This window comes from Lissotriton vulgaris, unplaced genomic scaffold (genome assembly GCF_964263255.1).
Source record: "Lissotriton vulgaris unplaced genomic scaffold, aLisVul1.2 SCAFFOLD_13785, whole genome shotgun sequence".
Lineage (NCBI taxonomy): Eukaryota > Metazoa > Chordata > Amphibia > Caudata > Salamandridae > Lissotriton > Lissotriton vulgaris.
The window spans coordinates 1-19,421 of NW_028249202.1; the positions used below are offsets into that span (position 1 = coordinate 1).

The window sequence follows — 19,421 nt, forward strand, 5'->3', positions numbered from 1 at the left end:
TTTTTATATATATATATATATTCACTGAAAAAACCATAGGTTTTAGGCCATATATAGTAGGGATTAGCATTTACAAAACCTTAATTTACTCGCACAAAACCATTGAAATTCGCATATATAGTTAGATGCAATAACTATATATCGCGCACCCGCAATCCACTGCTGATGATGTCACATATTACATCATTCATGACATGGTCAGTGACATCACTGATGACATCACTGATGACAACTCAAATGACATCACTGACAACATCTCAAATGACATCACTGATGAAATCACTGATAACATCTCATTTGACATTACTGATCACATCACTGATGATATCATTCATGTGATAATACGATGAACCTCTTCAGACTCTAATATAACCTTAGATACAATCAGTGTAAACAGACACTCACAGACTGTCACTCATCCATGGAGTTACTCACACACCTAGTCAGTCATACAAAGAATCAATCACACCTCCATTTCCTCAACTATACAGTTATACACACCTTACTTATTCAAACATATACTAAAACATATTTACTCTCTTATACAATCACTGATACAAGTTCACAATGATCCATACAGCCACTCACACATTCACTGGCTCTTATGCACAGTTATTTATATATATCAACTCTTACATGTACTGTGTTTTACATATGTACTTACTTTGACATGTAGCACTGAGAAATCCAATCACTCACCAATACACTCATGCAAACAGTCATCCGCCCATACAGCTATTTATACATGCACTTTTGAACCCATACATCTACTAAATCAACTGCTCACACATCTATGCACAGAGTCACACACCTCCCAGCCACCCCCACACACACACTCACTCTCCCATACAAATATTTGGGCAACCAATCAATAACCCATATAGTTACTTATATAGCTACTGATCAACACATGCAGCAGTTTACAGAACAACAGACATAATGATGCACAAATTAAGACAGTTTAGTCACCAACCCATGCTCTCAGTGAGACACATTTAATCACTCTCTCATACAGTCAGTCATGCACCTACTAAATCCTTCATCCAGACACTTATACATCCACTCATTCTTTAATATGTAAGACATATTTTAACTTTACAGAAACATACAGTCACTGGATGATGTCATCAGTGATGTCACTGACCATGTCATGAATGATGTAATATGTGACATCATCAGCAGTGGATTGCGGGTGCGCGATATATAGTTATTGCATCTAACTATATATGCGAATTTCAATGGTTTTGTGCGAGTAAATTAAGGTTTTGTAAATGCTAATCCCTAACTATATATGGCCTAAAACCTATGTTTTTTTTAGTGAATTTCAATGGTTTTTTTAATAGCAAATATCTATAGCTGTAACATATATTCTTATTGTAATTCACAAATATATTTTATATATTTTTTTTTTAAGCAAAGGACCCAGATACATTTACAGTTTATCACTAACAATGTTCCAGGCTAATGTATTTTCACGGGAAATTAACAACTGTCCTGCAAGTAAAATATTCCTATTTCGTGAAAAAGGGCGTTTCTTCGTCCCATGAGGGAGCCGTTGAGCAAAAGAGACTCGACCTGCTGTCTTAGTCGCTGATAGGCCTGATTATCGGATTTTTATTGATCACTTTATGTTGCAACAGTGGAAAACAAAACAGCCCTTGCCCATTTATTTTTACAGCATTCCGGCGTATTATACCCTACCCCCAAACAGTATTTTGCCTGTTACCATAGTAGTAGTTTATGGAACACTTACGTCAGCACATAGGTTAAAAATTTCACCACAATATGTTGCTAATGAGTGAGCTTCAGCATTATACTTCAAAGTATAAATATAATTTCTATTGATGACTGCTACCTCCACAAAAAAACAGACGTATGTACTTTTTTAATTAACTTTTATTAAAACAATAACTGGAACTATAACTAAAATATAACACTACAATAAATAACTAGAACTATAAGTAACAAAACAATATAATAAACAACATATAATATGGAGTCCAAAATAAGTATTGTAGTTAATCTGCAAAAAAAAAGAAAATTAGTGTTTAAATTTAGATTGAAGTGACTAAATGAGATCAAACATCACAAGTCAAAGTAAAACTTGACAATATTTATATTTTTTTAAATCTTCGCAGTGTGCCTGAAACGATTCCACTGGCATTGTGCATGCAGACTTTGGTCCACCCTCTTTATCAATTTTTGCAGTTTGAGATATAACGTCCTACATGTGTTATTCATCTCCTACTTTCTCCTTTCAAATTCTCTTGTAAAGACCTTAACAACAAATAAAGGGAACATTTTCTGCATATTTTTAATAAAGCATATGACACAATGCATAGTAACACCGTATTTATTGAATGTTTTGAAATTAATTTTCACAAGTCTTAAAAAAGGTGAATGCAAGAAAAGTTACTTGCCGCATATGCAAGACTGCTTTCAAGAGGAGACCCCAATAAAAAGGACTTGTGTGGAACTGCAAGTATGCTGAAGCAGTTGCAGACTAAGAATCCGGTCAACTTTGCAAGGGAAGAGTTAAGGAGATTGAGAGCGGCTCCTTCTGCTTCATGAGAAGGCCCGAGTACCAGTGGAGCAACACCATCAACCTCTAGAGCACAGCCTAATATTTGTCCCCAATTTGAAACCCTTTAAGAGAAAAAGTAAGAAGGTTGGGAGCTTTGTATGCCATCCTAATATCTAATTATCCATAGTTATACAGAGATCCGCCCTGTATCAGACTCATATGTACAAGTGTATATTGTAGATTATCTGCCACCGAAAACCTCTCAAGGACCTATATCCGTTACTTTTTAACTTCGTTGAGTAGTCATATTGTGAATATTTACCTTAAAGTTGTTAATTTTTTATTGATTATTGCTCTTTGAGATATTCCCTGTCTACAAACAGAGAAGAATAGGAATATTCTGTCTCCCTTTGCAGATAGTGAAGGATAGGTAATGCGGACTTTTGTCCCCCGTTGTAATCCGTCATACCTGTTTTTCTCCCCACTGATTGATTGATTGGCTGGACATTTATTGTTCAAGGAATAGTTCTCTCGAGGTATTCTTTGTTTGTAAATAACGTGGAATAGAAATATTCTGTCTAGTCTTTGCAAGTAGTGAAGGGTGGGTAATGCGGACCTTTGTCCCCCGTTGTAATCTGTCATACCCATCTACTCCCCACTGATTGAGAAACTAGTTCCACCCGGACCATTTATTAGAGGTACATCATCTGGCTCAACCGGAGAGTACCCCTAATAAAGAAGACATATGTAAAAAACGAAGTAATCACTATATCCTGTTAAACAGAAACTTTAGCATGAAATACACTTGAAAAGAAAGGGAAAGAAATCAAACAAAATCAGTAGGCCACTGATGAGTTTTTGACTTCGCTAGAAATAAGAAACATGGAAGTGGTGAAAAAAGCCAAGCTTGACGTTACGGCAGCCACGAGGTAGCTAGGCTCCGCCACCCCCCCACTGCTTCAAGCATGTCTGTCCCACCGCCCGCCATGCCCATTAACGGTAACATGAAATAGATACAAATCAGCAGATACCTACCCCCATTCCGGAAACTCCCGAAGTGCAACAGGGCCACGGTTACGCCCATCCGGAAGATGAGGCCTCGACACGTGCAGGGCGGGGCCCAGCTAACCGCCATCAGCCGTGGCGTGGATGGGCCGAAATGTACTGGTCTCCCGATTCCCTTCTTCTTCCGCCTTGCAGGCCACGGGGGGGATGTCTTGCCTCTGCCTCCGACTCCCCCCCCTTCTTATCGCCTGGTCCGGACATCACGGATATCAATGCCAGGTGTTGGCATGGGGTGCGCTGGGAGGGAGAGGCGGCGCGAACGAGCCTCTCTCACCCCCCAAGGTGGGGGCCACTCAGCTGCACCCCCAACGCTCCACTCACCCATCAAAAGGGTCGTCGCGTAAGGTGCACCAGGAGAGGAGCCAAGGCCGACGGGAACTATAGCTGCGACAACACTGGAGAGGAATGTCTTGCACATGCCACCGACCCTCCCCTTGTATCTCCTGGTCTGGCCCCGGCTTGGTATGAGCTCCCCGTTCGGTCCTGAAGCGGCGCCCTGCAGGCCACGGGGGGATGTCTTGCCTCTGCCTCCGACCCCCCCCCTCCTATCGCCTAGTCCGGACATCACGGATATCAACGCCAGGTGTCGGCGTGGGGTGCGCTGGGAGGGAGAGGCGGCGCGAACGAGCTGCACCCCCAACGCTCCACTCACCCAACAAAAGGGTTCCTCCACTCTTGCGATGCAGCGGCGCTGCACTCACCCGACAAAAGGTCTCGTCCACTATTGGGAGGCAATGATGCTCCGCTCACCCAGCGGGGGTCTCGTCCACTGTTGCGGTGCAACAACGCTTCTAGTTTCCTGCGTCCAGAAACGTTCTCCTCAACTTTGAAGATTCTATAAGAGCCACGGGAGCCCCCGACCCCCGATGGGGAATGACTGCCATGATCACCCACGGAACGACCACGACGTAGCCGCGGGACGTCGGCACGCTCATGCCGGCGCCGGCCTCAGTCTTGAAATCACCAAAATCCTGCAAGACTACCAACTTGATCAGTTCCGGTGGGACACCAGTATGACCCGGTAGGAGAGATTGTTGCCTCCCACCCCACTTTGACTGATGGTTCATGTCGGCAGTCCCCTCTGCTACCCTTCAACGAAAACTTTTGGACTGCCGAAAGAGGTCCCGGTCCAACCACGAGTTGGTGGAGACATTTTGACTATACTTGGACCTTCCTGACCTCACCCAAAATGGCACCGGTACAAATGAAACTCTCAACTCCTTGTTGTGCCCCGATTGCTCAGCCTTGATATCATGAGATATGTATGCAGTTTTTAGCACATGAATTGATATGGGATAAGACTGATTACACGTTCGAACAATGAATTGATATTAAGTTCTAATGCATCATTGATTACTGTATTTATTATTGAAGGTTGGAATTGTCGACACTAATGGTACTTGCTCACAATGAATTATCGATATGATTTTGTTGCACTTGTCGCACTTTTTACTATGAAATCAACGACCACTGACTCTTATGTTTTCCACAAATAAATACCCCCCCCCCCCCCCCATTTACAGTTCCAGCCTGCTCCGTGGCCGGCCCACGGGGTTGTAGGCCCGTATTTGGGCACCAACATTTTTATTAAAGGTTTTTGAAAAAGCAAACGTAGTTGTAACGCGTAGATTGGTAAGTTTCGAAGAAATGGCCACTGTTTCCGATTTAAAAAAAAAAAAAAAAAAAAAAAGCAGGTGAAATCAAGCAGCTCAATTAGTTAAGGGTTAAAAAGTATAGTATGCAGAAACATTGAAAATATGAATGGTCCAGGTTTGTTGTATGTGTTTTTCATTTTTGTACAGCATAAAGCAATCGATAAAGATCCTGGTATTTACCCTCTACTTTATATGCTACCTGTATCAGGGAAGTTGTTTTAAATGCCCCTAAGCCACCCCGAAGGAATGTCACCTGGCCCCCCTAGTTCGAACGAAAACGACCCCGTACCACTAAAGGTTATCTCTCTTCCTCAAAAATGACAAAAATTACTTTCTAGGACGTTTTGGACATTGATGATTTTCATATGATCTATTTATTAAAGTAATACTCATCTCTCCGCATGAAATTAGTTTTCAATATGCTACACAAGTCAATCTCATCTGCCCAAAGTTCTTTTGCAGATTTGGGACCGTTTCCCTTGCCTCTGACTTACTTATTGCTAAGTCATTGATGGATGTTTTTGCCGAAAGGGGATTATCCACCAAATCTCGAAGTTGTGCTTTAGAATAATTAAGAGGGTGCCACCTCTCCATGTGCCGATGCATGGTATGATTACCATAGCTATATTTTTTTTCGGTCCCTCTCGAGAGTTTTTTTTTTGCAGATGAGGCAGGTAACGAACCTGGCATTAACTTTCTTTTCATGAGAAGGAAAAGAAAAAAATTGCCAGATAAAATTCACTTTCACATGGGACGTTCTTGGCATTTCTTTCAGAAACTTTTACATCACTGTGTCATTTCTTTGTCTATCCTGGTTAAAGCAATGTCATATAAATAGTTGTTTAAAAAGTTTTTTTTATCGTGTTTACTTTGTTGGAGCGTTGTATATATTTATAAGTTATTAAAGTGTTATAATCCTACTACTTTGTTGGAGTGCTATATATTTTTAATGTGACACATAATTGTGAAGACTTTGATGTACAAAAAGGCATCCCTGGAATCTTCCGCTTCAGGCTAGGTCCCACACACCCTTACAGTGAGAATCCCCTCCCCAATCACAATACAGGATCGTTATCAGATAGTAGGAACGCGTGTGGTGTGACGGATCTCATGAGGTGGCGACCTTGATCTACTGTAACTCCTTTGAACAGGGGTGATTCTTTACAGTTGGGGCCACAAACTACATACGCAGGGCTAGGTGCTAGCCTGGGACCGGCCTGGACAATCAGACACAGAGGAAGAGGAGTGTCAGAGGGTGCGGAAGTGAATAGGGTGAAAGGGAGGTGTCGGGCGGGCACAGGGTGTGATACTCAGGGAAGAGCAGCGCAGATGGGGGGAAGTTTATGGCCCATGCTTGAGAGAGAGAGCAGGGGTGACCAGTGCGTGGGGGAGATGCTTGCGAGGGTGGGGAGCCATGCTGAGGATCTGCGGCGTACAGAGAGTGGGTCTGGTCAAGGCATCTAAAATGGCTGCCGTGCACGACAAAAGTGTGGCATTGGAAAAAAAGCAAGATGGCGCACACAATGTTTATCAATACGGATTAATTTATAACAATTATTTTTAACAATATATTTACTCGCAGTGTCAAAATGGCGATCAACACTTCCTAATTTCCTTCGAATCGAACGTTAACAGAAGTCAAGCGGCAAAAAAAAAAAAAAAAAAACGCTCACGCGCAACCGCTGGAAGACAAGTATCAACATATATGAGCCTCCTCAACCACCCTCAGAAAACATAGGGGGTCAGGATACGTCTCCCATACCCCCTTATACCCAATACTCACATTGCTTTTCCTCCATCTAGTAATTTAATTAAATCGAAACACAAAATGGCGAATTCACGTTTCGCTACCAGTTTGCGACCCGGTTCGCGAACCGAGAAGCGCTTCTACCGCAAAAAATCTAATTTTTTTTATTTGCCCCACGGGACCCTTTAATAACCCCAACATCATTCCTAGGGGGTCAAGAGGGGTCTACATTGCCCCCTTTCATTAAATTCCCCCTTCGTTTTTCTCCTCCTCTTGTCTCTCGATCCTACCGAGAGACAAGATGGCGGCCGCACCGGACTGTTTAGAATGTTGACAGACACCGGAGAGCCAATCAGCTTCGCTTTGCAAAGCTCCGTTACGCGAAAAGTACGCGATCTGGAGCGCTATCTGGGACGCTGTCACAGATATATCTGTTTTTTTAAACGTTAATTTCTCTAAATCCACTGGAGCACATATATTGAGACCCAGCAAAGGCACATCGGGCTAACAGTCCCTACAATTTTGTCAAGTTTCGTGTAAATCCATTCAGCCGTTCGAGCTAAAAGTGAGGCCAAAGGCCCTATGGAAAAATGAATGGGAAAAACGCGTTTTGGGACCCCCCTTTTTTCGCGGCCCCCCCCTTGACGGAACCCCCCCAAATTTTCAGGGGCTGCTCAGACACAAAATGTGCAATTTTCCTGAACATTTCAGCCGATTCCGTCCACAAACGCCAAAGTTATTAGACATAGAATTTTCAAAAGTTCCATAGAGAAAAAATCCTAACTATATATACCTACTGGCGACCGCCAGTAGGTAATATATATATTACCTACTGGCGGTCGCCAGTAGGTAGTTATAGTTAGGATAATTTTCAATGTTAAATCTCAACATTCTATTTTGAATAACTTTGGCGCCGGTTGACGAATCTGCCTGAAATTTTCAGGAAAATGGTCTCATGGCGGTCCGGTCCTTCCCTGAAAGTTTGGGGGGGATTCGTCAAGCGGGGGCCGAGATAAAAGGGGGGTCCCAAAACGCGTTTTCCCCATGTTAATTTCCATAGGGCGGTCGATTTCACTTTTAGCTCGAACGGCTGAATGGATTTCCACCAAACTTGGCAAAATTGTAGGGACTGGTAGCCCGATGTGCCTTTGCTATGTCTCAAGATATGTGCTTCAGTGGATTTTGAGAAATTAACGTTCAAAAAAATATATATATCTATAGGCGCTCTCCGGTGCGCGCACCGGTGAGCGCTCCCGGCGCGACACGCGACTTGCGCGCAGAAAGCTGATTGGCTCTCAGTTGTCTGTAAACATTCTAAACAGTCCGGAGCGGCCGCCATCTTGTCTATCGGTAAAATCTAGTCATAAGAGGTGGCAAAAACAAAGGGTGGAATTGACCATAAGGGGGCAGGGTAGACCCCCCCTGACCCCCTAGGTTTGATATGGGGGCCATTAAAGGGCCCCGCGGGGCCTCAAATTTTTTTTTTTTTTTTTCGATTTTCGCGGGGGAAGCGCCTGGTGCGCGCACCGGGGAGCGTATCGAGGAGGGTACTATGGAAAAATAATCACTTCAAAAATTGTATGTTTATGAATTGTTTTTTTTTTTATTTTTTTATTTTATGTAAGTACCTACATGTAGGTACTAATGAAGAGACTTAAATTTAATGTTCACCATCTTCTTTGTAGACATCTTGCATGTTGTTATTGTATTTTTTGTGGTATATGGAATTCATAATATAGTCTGTCTGGAAAGGAGAAACAGATCTTTTAAGCACTCCCTGAGAATTTCTAGGGGATCATGAGTAGTCTATCCTGTTCACTTATGAAAATGAGGTGTAAAATATTCATATGAGATAATATAGTGGGAGAAAGGTAGTAACTATGAGTAAACTTACTATGTAACAGAAAAATAGTTGAACAGTATACTATAAGTCTCACTTTATATTTTAAACATTTTTGGTAATACTTCATGAATTACATATAAAAAAGAATATTGTCTGAAACAATTGAAATTATTAAAGATAAATTTATTCCTCTGATTCTTTTTCATAATTTAATAAAATTTCTAACATAATATTGTCCGGAATTTCCTCATAATTATATGTACATGATTCAATTTCTTCCAAACATTCTATAAACTGTTCATCCAAAGAGTCATCCATGAAATCAACTTCTTTTTTTTCATCTTCTGGTTTTTCCACCTTTACTTTGATAGAAGTATCATTTGCCTTATTTTCTCCTTCCATTTTCTTTCTGAAAATTGCATATAAATTAACTATATTAGTAGAGCTAGTATACCAGAGAAGCCTAACTCAATCCATAACTATTACAGAGAAGTCTATCTCTATCTCTAACTATTAAAGAGGGATAGCATATCACTAACAGAATATTTTTTAAGAAATAAACTTAACGTGTACAATATACTTCCATAATTAGAAGTTACCTTAGAGAAATTAGTTGAAGTTGTCAGTGAAATTTGTTTTCAAGTGTACTTCAGGAAGCAGTAGTCAAAATGGCTGTGTTTCCCTCTCTTCTTTTATATATATTGTTGTACTTAACCAATCAAACGTCAGGAAATAATCGTAGAAAATGAGAGATACTTTTTAATTGGTTGTAAATTCTAACATTACAAGTGTGTTTTTGTCATGTAATTTACCTCAGGATATTTAGACAGGCCTGTAGCCTAAATGTCTCAATGGAATTTCACCAAATTTGGGCAAATGGTAGGGACTGCTATGTAGTAGGGCGTATTCTATATTTGATGAAAGTGTCTCCATTGGGTTTTCCGTAAATTACTTTCCCACCTTTTTTTAACGAGCGCTTAGGGGTGCGCGCTCCTTTACGCGCACTGGCAGCGTTACGGGAGTCCTCCATTTTGTGTTTCGGAACAATCGAGACACAAGATGGAGGGTAAACAATGTTCGGAATGGATAGAAGGGGGAACTGTAGAGACTTCTTGACCCTCTAGGTTTTCTGAGGGGGGCTTAGGAGGCTCATAAACGTTAAAAAAAAAAAAAAAATTCTTTAATTTTTCGCGGGGGTAGCGCCTGGTGCGCGCACCTTTAAGCGTACCCGAAAGCGTACTTTGGTGAAAAATAGTGAAAAAAGTTAGAAAAAAATAAACGCTTTGAATGATCAGAGTTAGGGTAGCTCTGAAAAGAGCTTTTGGGTTCTGTGGTTGATTTAGGTACCTACAAGTAGGTTCCAATACACATTCTTAAATTCAGGAGGAATATTCTATTCCCCTCATCTGAGAAGTGCACTCCATCTCCTCTGTAGATGTCTTGCATGTTGTAACGCAAGTTATTATTGTATAATGAACCCATTCCATAGTCTCTCATGTAAGCAGAAACAGATTTATTTACATGTTTCCGTGCTTTCTCAAATTGTGGACCAAATTGGTTGGACCAGTTCCATTTCTGTCTTTGGCATATATTGGAATATACCAAGGCAGTGTGGGGAAAAAGTATCATCAATTGATGAAAGGTGTCCTTTAATAGCATTTCCAGACCTACCCCAGTTAATGTGCCTAGATCGTTTCCACCACAGTGCACAATTATAAGGTCAGGTTCTGGCAGATGCAAAAAGGTTTTCACCAATGGTATCAATTGGTGACATTTTAATCCTCTGTGGCCAATCCACTTGATTTCCACATTTGATAAATCAAGGTTATGAAAATTTCTGCTAGCTGCATACCTTTGAGCCCAGTGGATGTAGCTATGTCCAATAACCCAAACAGAGTACATGATGTGAGAAGGTTCTGGTCCAGTCAGATGAAGTGTGGGAATGAAATGGCAGTTGGAACAGTAGGAGTTCACAAAAAAATAATTGTGGAGTTTCTGTGCTCTTGAATCACTAGCAATGATTGGTGGATTCAGATAGTTGAAAACTGAAAGTTAGGGTGTATGGTTATGTTGTGTGAAAGAAGCAATTTGAATGGTTTAAAAAAAGTCACCAAAAGCAAAAATACCCTGTATAGGCTGCTGTATTGACAGGTCAAACATCCTTGCTGAGTTAATTTGCAACATTGTAAGATAAACTTTTGAACCTTAGAGTTCAGTTAGGAGGGAGTTGCTATGGTAACAGATAGAAAGGTTTGAGAGGGGGATGGGTGTTGGTTTGAAAATAGTGAGGGAAGAGTTTTCATTGGTTGAATTAAGGCATATGTGTACAAAGATAGAGATTTTCTATGCCAGTCTTGGTTTCAGTGTATTGAGAGCACACCTTCTCCTCTGCTAAAGAAAAATTGGTGTGTGTGTCTGACACTGTTTTCAATCTCCAAAAGCATTTCTAAAGGTAAGTAATGATTCATTTAATTTAGATAGAGATTTATTTTCTCTATGGAGAATATTTGGAAGCAGATAGTTATGTTTTAGAAGTGAAATTGTATGTTAGTATATAAGTCCTGCGCAGTGTTTTTTACATGTTATTTAAAAATCGATTTTGGGTGCAAATGAATGGTATTTTTATTTGGCCTTTTTTATGATTGCCATGTGCAGTTGATGCATGACTTTAAACATGGGTAATAAGTGATGCACTGGTGGCGCCAGGCTTTTATAAATGAGGCCCTGACTTTGTTTGATGATATTGAGTGGTTGTAGTTAGGTTCTGTGCAGTGTTTCTTACATGTTATTGAAAAATCGATTTTTGGGTGCAATTGATTGGTATATGTATTTGGCCCTTATTTATGAATGCCATGTGCAGCTGATGCATGACTTTAAACATGGGTAATAAGTGACGCACTGGTGGCGCAAGGCTTTCATAAATAAGGCCCTGACTTTGTTTGATGATATTGAGTGGTTGTACTTAGGTTCTGTGCAGTGTTCCTTACATGTTATTCAAAAATCGATTTTTGGGTGCAATTGATTGGTATATGTATTTGGCCCTTATTTATGATTGCCATGTGAAACTGATGCATGATTTTAAACATGGGTAATAAGTGACGCACTGGTGGCGCAAGGCTTTCATAAATAAGGCCCTGACTTTGTTTGATGATATTGATTGGTTGTACTTAGGTTCTGCGCCGTGTTTCTTACATGTTATTGAAAAATCGATTTTTGGGTGCAATTGATTAGTATATGTATTTTGCCCTAATTTATGATTGCCATGTGCAACTGATGCATGACTTTAAACATGGGTAATAAGTGACGCACTGGTGGCGCAAGGCTTTCATAAATAAGGCCTGACTTTGTTTGATGATATTGAGTGGTTGTACTTAGGTTCTGTGCAGTGTTCCTTACATGTTATTCAAAAATCGATTTTTGGGTGCAATTGATTGGTATATGTATTTGGCCCTTATTTATGATTGCCATGTGCAGCTGATGCATGACTTTAAACATGGGTAATAAGTGACGCACTGGTGGCGCAAGGCTTTCATAAATAAGGCTCTGACTTTGTTTGATGATATTGATTGGTTGTACATAGGTTCTGTGCAGTGTTCCTTACATGTTATTCAAAAATCGATTTTTGGGTGCAATTGATTGGTATATGTATTTGGCCCTTATTTATGATTGCCATGTGCAACTGATGCATGACTTTAAACATGGGTAATAAGTGACGCACTGGTGGCGCAAGGCTTTCATAAATAAGGCCTGACTTTGTTTGATGATATTGAGTGGTTGTACTTAGGTTCTGTGCAGTGTTCCTTACATGTTATTCAAAAATCGATTTTTGGGTGCAATTGATTGGTATATGTATTTGGCCCTTATTTATGATTGCCATGTGAAACTGATGCATGATTTTAAACATGGGTAATAAGTGACGCACTGGTGGCGCAAGGCTTTCATAAATAAGGCCCTGACTTTGTTTGATGATATTGAGTGGTTGTACTTAGGTTTTGCGCAGTGTTTCTTACATGTTATTCAAAAATCGATTTTTGGGTGCAATTGATTGGTATATGTATTTGGCCCTTATTTATGATTGCCATGTGCAACTGATGCATGACTTTAAACATGGGTAATAAGTGACGCACTGGTGGCGCAAGGCTTTCATAAATAAGGCCTGACTTTGTTTGATGATATTGAGTGGTTGTACTTAGGTTCTGTGCAGTGTTCCTTACATGTTATTCAAAAATCGATTTTTGGGTGCAATTGATTGGTATATGTATTTTGCCCTAATTTATGATTGCCATGTGCAGCTGATGCATGACTTTAAACATGGGTAATACGTGACGCACTGGTGGCGCAAGGCTTTCATAAATAAGGCCTGACTTTGTTTGATGATATTGAGTGGTTGTACTTAGGTTCTGTGCAGTGTTCCTTACATGTTATTCAAAAATCGATTTTTGGGTGCAATTGATTGGTATATGTATTTGGCCCTTATTTATGATTGCCATGTGCAACTGATGCATGACTTTAAACATGGGTAATAAGTGACGCACTGGTGGCGCAAGGCTTTCATAAATAAGGCCTGACTTTGTTTGATGATATTGAGTGGTTGTACTTAGGTTCTGTGCAGTGTTCCTTACATGTTATTCAAAAATCGATTTTTGGGTGCAATTGATTGGTATATGTATTTGGCCCTTATTTATGATTGCCATGTGCAGCTGATGCATGACTTTAAACATGGGTAATAAGTGACGCACTGGTGGCGCAAGGCTTTCATAAATAAGGCTCTGACTTTGTTTGATGATATTGATTGGTTGTACATAGGTTCTGCACAGTGTTTCTTACATGTTATTCAAAAATCGATTTTTGGGTGCAATTGATTGGTATATGTATTTGGCCCTTATTTATGATTGCCATGTGCAGCTGATGCATGACTTTAAACATGGGTAATAAGTGACGCACTGGTGGCGCAAGGCTTTCATAAATAAGGCCTGACTTTGTTTGATGATATTGAGTGGTTGTACTTAGGTTCTGTGCAGTGTTCCTTACATGTTATTCAAAAATCGATTTTTGGGTGCAATTGATTGGTATATGTATTTGGCCCTTATTTATGATTGCCATGTGAAACTGATGCATGATTTTAAACATGGGTAATAAGTGACGCACTGGTGGCGCAAGGCTTTCATAAATAAGGCCCTGACTTTGTTTGATGATATTGATTGGTTGTACTTAGGTTCTGCGCCGTGTTTCTTACATGTTATTGAAAAATCGATTTTTGGGTGCAATTGATTGGTATATGTATTTTGCCCTAATTTATGATTGCCATGTGCAACTGATGCATGACTTTAAACATGGGTAATAAGTGACGCACTGGTGGCGCAAGGCTTTCATAAATAAGGCCCTGACTTTGTTTGATGATATTGAGTGGTTGTACTTAGGTTCAGCGCCGTGTTTCTTACATGTTATTGAAAAATCGATTTTTGGGTGCAATTGATTGGTATATGTATTTGGCCCTTATTTATGATTGCCATGTGCAACTGATGCATGATTTTAAACATGGGTAATAAGTGACCCACTGGTGGCGCAAGGCTTTCATAAATAAGGCCCTGACTTTGTTTGATGATATTGAGTGGTTGTACTTAGGTTCTGCGCCGTGTTTCTTACATGTTATTGAAAAATCGATTTTTGGGTGCAATTGATTGGTATATGTATTTGGCCCTTATTTATGATTGCCATGTGCAGCTGATGCATGACTTTAAACATGGGTAATAAGTGACGCACTGGTGGCGCAAGGCTTTCATAAATAAGGCCCTGACTTTGTTTGATGATATTGATTGGTTGTACATAGGTTCTGCGCCGTGTTTCTTACATGTTATTGAAAAATCGATTTTTGGGTGCAATTGATTGGTATATGTATTTGGCCCTTATTTATGATTGCCATGTGCAACTGATGCATGACTTTAAACATGGGTAATAAGTGACACACTGGTGGCGCAAGGCTTTCATAAATAAGGCCCTGACTTTGTTTGATGATATTGATTGGTTGTACATAGGTTCTGCACAGTGTTTCTTACATGTTATTCAAAAATCGATTTTTGGGTGCAATTGATTGGTATATGTATTTGGCCCTTATTTATGATTGCCATGTGCAGCCGATGCAAAACTTTAAACATGGGTAATAAGTGACGCACTGGTGGCGCAAGGCCTTTATAAATCAGACCCTGACTTTGTTTGATGATATTGAGTGGTTGTACTTAGGTTTTGCGCAGTGTTTCTTACATGTTATTGAAAAATCGATTTTTGGGTGCAATTGATTGGTATTTGCATTTGGCCCTTATTTATGAATGCCATGTGCAGCTGATGCTTGACTTTAAACATGGGTAATAAGTGACGCACTGGTGGCGCAAGGCCTTTAAAAATAAAGCCATGTGTTGCTATTGTATAAACTTAAATATGTTGCAATTTATTGTTTATATTGTTTGCTTTTTAACATTACTTTGTTGTTTGCTAATAGTGGTCTTTCATGTGTTTTTTTAACAGAACAACAGATTCAAATCAACTTCTGAAAAGGAAGCAAAAATGCCTTCAAGGCAAAGAAATATCAAAAATACCATACGGAAAAGGAGAACATCAACAACAGAGTTTATGGAATCCTCTTCAACAACTACTTCAAAAAACACCAGAAAAGCTTCTGGTAAGCCAATTAAGTCTTTTCTTCGCAACATATGTCGTAGGAAAAAAAATGAAATTGCTAATGTGAATATACAGAAAAAGTCAACAAATCTAAAAAGGAAAGAGAAGCCCACAAAAAATGTTTCCATTGGACCAGGAGAGAAGAGAATGGTTAGCAATAGAAGGGTAAATGTTTTTAGGGACATTCGTAGGCGAATGTTTCGCAATAGGGTAGTTTTAAATTTGCTAAAAAATGAAAAGAAAAGTAAACTAAAAGCTGCTTTTTACAAGAAAAAGAAAAGTGTAGAAAAGATTGTTGATCAGGCTTTTGAAGTTAAGAAAAAATTATTTATTTTAATAATCAATAGAATTAGGATACTTAATAAGGCAATGGATGTTTTCAAATCGAACAGTAGATGGAAAAGAATTATTAATCGGAGTAATTTTTGTGAAGTATTTTCTGGTGAATGGATGCATAGTTCAAGTTCTGAGCCTTTTTTTAATGAGGAGAGTTACTTTCAGGAAAATGATTTGGTGCATGCAGTTGACACCAGTGGTCGTGCATATGAGGTGAAAGATAGTTGTGTGATGGAAAAAGAGAAACTTGTATCTAGAGATGCAGAAGAGGTCTTAGCTGATGAAGTTTTAGGGAGACGTACTAAGGGTCCAGTGTACACATGGAAATGCAGTAGTATTTGTAGTGTGCGACAGGAATCAATTGATTTGCTTCGAAATTTCTTACGTACATATAGTAAAAAAAGTCTCAAACAAAAAATGAAGATCCTGCAAGAGTTAGATCCTTGCAGAGTGAGAGAAAGCACAGGTTTGCAAGGGCATTCACTAGCATGTCTTTCTAGAAAAGTTTGTCGGAGTGTTTTTCATCATTTTAGGATGTTAGCAGTGCATCATAATAACGTAAGGAAATTAGTGAGGAAGTTGTATTATGCAAAAAGTCCTGCACTTAAGCTTAAACAGTTAAATAGTGCTCTTTTGCATGGATCTGAAGTGGATGTGAAGACTATTTGTGAAGAAATTGAGTTTTGTTATTTTGGGAACAAAGAGGACAGTGTAGAAATAGATATAGTAATGGATGGTAATGCAGAAGATAATGGACAAATTTCAAGTATTGAAAAGTTTGATGAGGAAATTATCAAGTTTAAGGTGAAATCAAGTGAGAGGCCTAATGTAACTTGTGTGTGTTGTCGACGGACTCATTATAAAATTCAGACTAGGTTAGTTGATTTATATGCAAAAAGTGAATTGGAAAATAATAGTGAATGGGAGGATTTTGTAAGTTATTTGTTGGTGGAGAATTCTTTTGATTTGAGTTTGGATCAGCGTATTTGCACTTATTGTTTGAAAAAATTAAATGAAAATAGAATGCCTGCAAGAGCAGTTTATAATAATCTTCAGTTGATAGATATTCCTTCTGAATTGATGGATCTAAATACTTATGAATCTATTTTGATTCAATGTGTCCATCCTTTTCAGGCTATTGTTCGCATGGAGCCTAAGACAGGGAAATTGCCTCCATCAGATTTACTGAGAGGATTAAAGGGAAGAGTTGTTTATTTGCCTCTAGATGTAAAGAAAAATATTAATACAATTGGTGTAGAAAGAGTAGAAGAAGATCCTTTAGTTATTCTAGTTAATGGGGTTCCAACAAAGAGTAAGAAAATTTGGCAAGATTTAGTGGATGTTAAAAAAGTCAAGAAGGCAACGTTGTATTTAGTTAAAAACAATGAGTACTACAAACATGTAAGTGTTGGAGTAGAGGAAACAGCTACAGAAGAAGATAGTGATTCTTCAGTTGGTCAAATTGAAAAAGTTGATGTGTCTAGAACTGAAGAAATATATGAACATTATACTGTTCATCCTTTGCATTCCAAAGAAGTAATGGGAAATGCAATTGACTTGTTTCAAATGAAGGCAGCAAAAGGAAGTCCCATTAGTGTATGGGAAGAAAGTTTGGAAGCTCGTTGTTTTCCACAATTATTTCCAACAGGTTGTGGTGGACGATATGATGATCGACCAGTTCAAATTCCTGCAGCTGAATACCGGACTCTAAGATTATATGCAGAAGATCCAAGGTTTCGTCAATGCATTCCATATTTATTTCATCTACTGTTTGAAAGTGATTTGTCTGGGCTTTCTTATGCAGTTAATCATATATTAAAAAGTGGACCTCATTTGCAAAATGTATGTGCAAGGGACTTTATGGAGAAAGTTAATCTGCAAGACAGTATTTTGGAATCTCAGCTAATCAATCTCATGGCATGTCAACGTGGAACCAACGAGTATTGGTTTCGTCGTCATGGAGAATTGAAATGTATGCTAAGAAACTTAGGAACTCCTACATGGTTCCTCACTCTTAGCTGTGCTGAGTATGCCTGGGACGATTTACTTCAATTTCTACGAGAGGCAAATGAAAACATACCAAATATAGAATTGAAAACACCAGGAGAACTGTGTTCTTTAGATCCAGTGAATGTTTGCAGATATTTTAATCATAGATTTGAAGCTATGATGTCTTTTATTACCAACAAAAAAAATCCTCCCCTTGGAGAGGTTTTGGATTTCTTTTGGAGGAAGGAATATCAAGCGAGAGGTGCTCCTCATATACATATGTTGTTGTGGATTAAAGATGCACCCAAATTTGGATCAGATTCAGATGAAACAGTGATGAGTTTCATTGAAGAGTATTCAACATGTGCTGTTCCAAAATCTACTGAAGAAAACAATTTAAGGCAACAAGTTTTACGTTTTCAATCTCATCGTTGTGGAAAGTACTGTCGTCGAAAATTTAAAAACAAGGAAAAGTACTACACGAAATGTCGTTTTGCATTTCCTCGACCAGTGATTTCTAAAGGAAGAGTAAATAATTTGATGTCATCTCTACGACATACTGTGACGAGAAAATCTCCCAAAAACACATATAATTTGAAAAGAAATGAAGAATCTAAGTACATCAACGATTACAACCCAGTGATTTTGTCCATGTGGAATGCTAACATGGATATTCAGTTCGTTGCTGACAACTCTATTGCTGTGGCTCGATATGTGACATCTTACATCACCAAAAAAGAAAAGACAGAACTGAAGGAAATGTGGGAGGACATTTCACATGAAAAGAGTCTAAGCAAGAAATTATACAGTTTCAGTCTGAAGATGTTGTCGCATCGAGAAATTGGAGCATATGAATGTTCTGATCGGTTATCATCAGCAAGTCTCTATGCCAAATCAAGAACAATCTATTTGGGTGAGTCTTGGTCTTGCTGCAACACGAAACCGAGTTTTGAAATCTGTACAAGAAATTGAATATTTGGCGGAAAAAGAACCAAACAGTACAGATATTTTGAAGACAAATATGTTGGATACATACTATCCAAATAGAAGTACTCACCTTGAGAACACATGTTTGTATGAAGTTCTTCAAAACTACAGTTATAAGAGGAACATCACAGAAGATATCAATAATGGAAAATATGCACTCATTGGCTATGAAGGATGTCTAGTGAAGCAGAAAAAAGGCCATTTGATTAATCATCGAAAATTGAGTTGTGAAGTTCCAGACAAAAGAGAATTTTACTATTTAGCTCTTTTGCAACTCTTTAAGCCATGGCGTACAGAAGAGGAACTACTTGGAGATTTTCTCTGTTATGAAGACTCTTTTAATGCAACTAAGGATACCATAGAATGTCCTATTTTTCTAAATTATCTGCAAATGTTGAATGAAGAAATGGAGCAAGAAACCACAATTGCTGAAGAGATAGCTAGAAACAGTTCTCAAGATAGTCAGAGTTCTACTTCATTGAGCCAGGATCCACTAGGAGGACCAATTATCCAAAATGAAGCTGCCACTGCCATGGATGAGGTGGAAAGAGCTATGGAACAAGCTCAAGAGGATGGAGTTAACTTAGAAGATTTGGTAAC

General features: G+C 39.1%; 1 protein-coding gene across 1 annotated transcript; it reads left to right on the plus strand.

Moving 5' to 3' along the window:
- Nucleotides 1–11,181: 11,181 nt before the first annotated feature.
- Nucleotides 11,182–18,473, plus strand: LOC147663670 (uncharacterized; the record flags this gene model as incomplete). Its single annotated transcript, XM_086950276.1, has 2 exons — nt 11,182–11,286; nt 15,357–18,473. A coding segment is annotated over exon 2 (3,078 nt), but the record flags the coding sequence as incomplete, so codon positions are not given.
- Between the last annotated feature and the right edge of the window lie 948 nt (nt 18,474–19,421).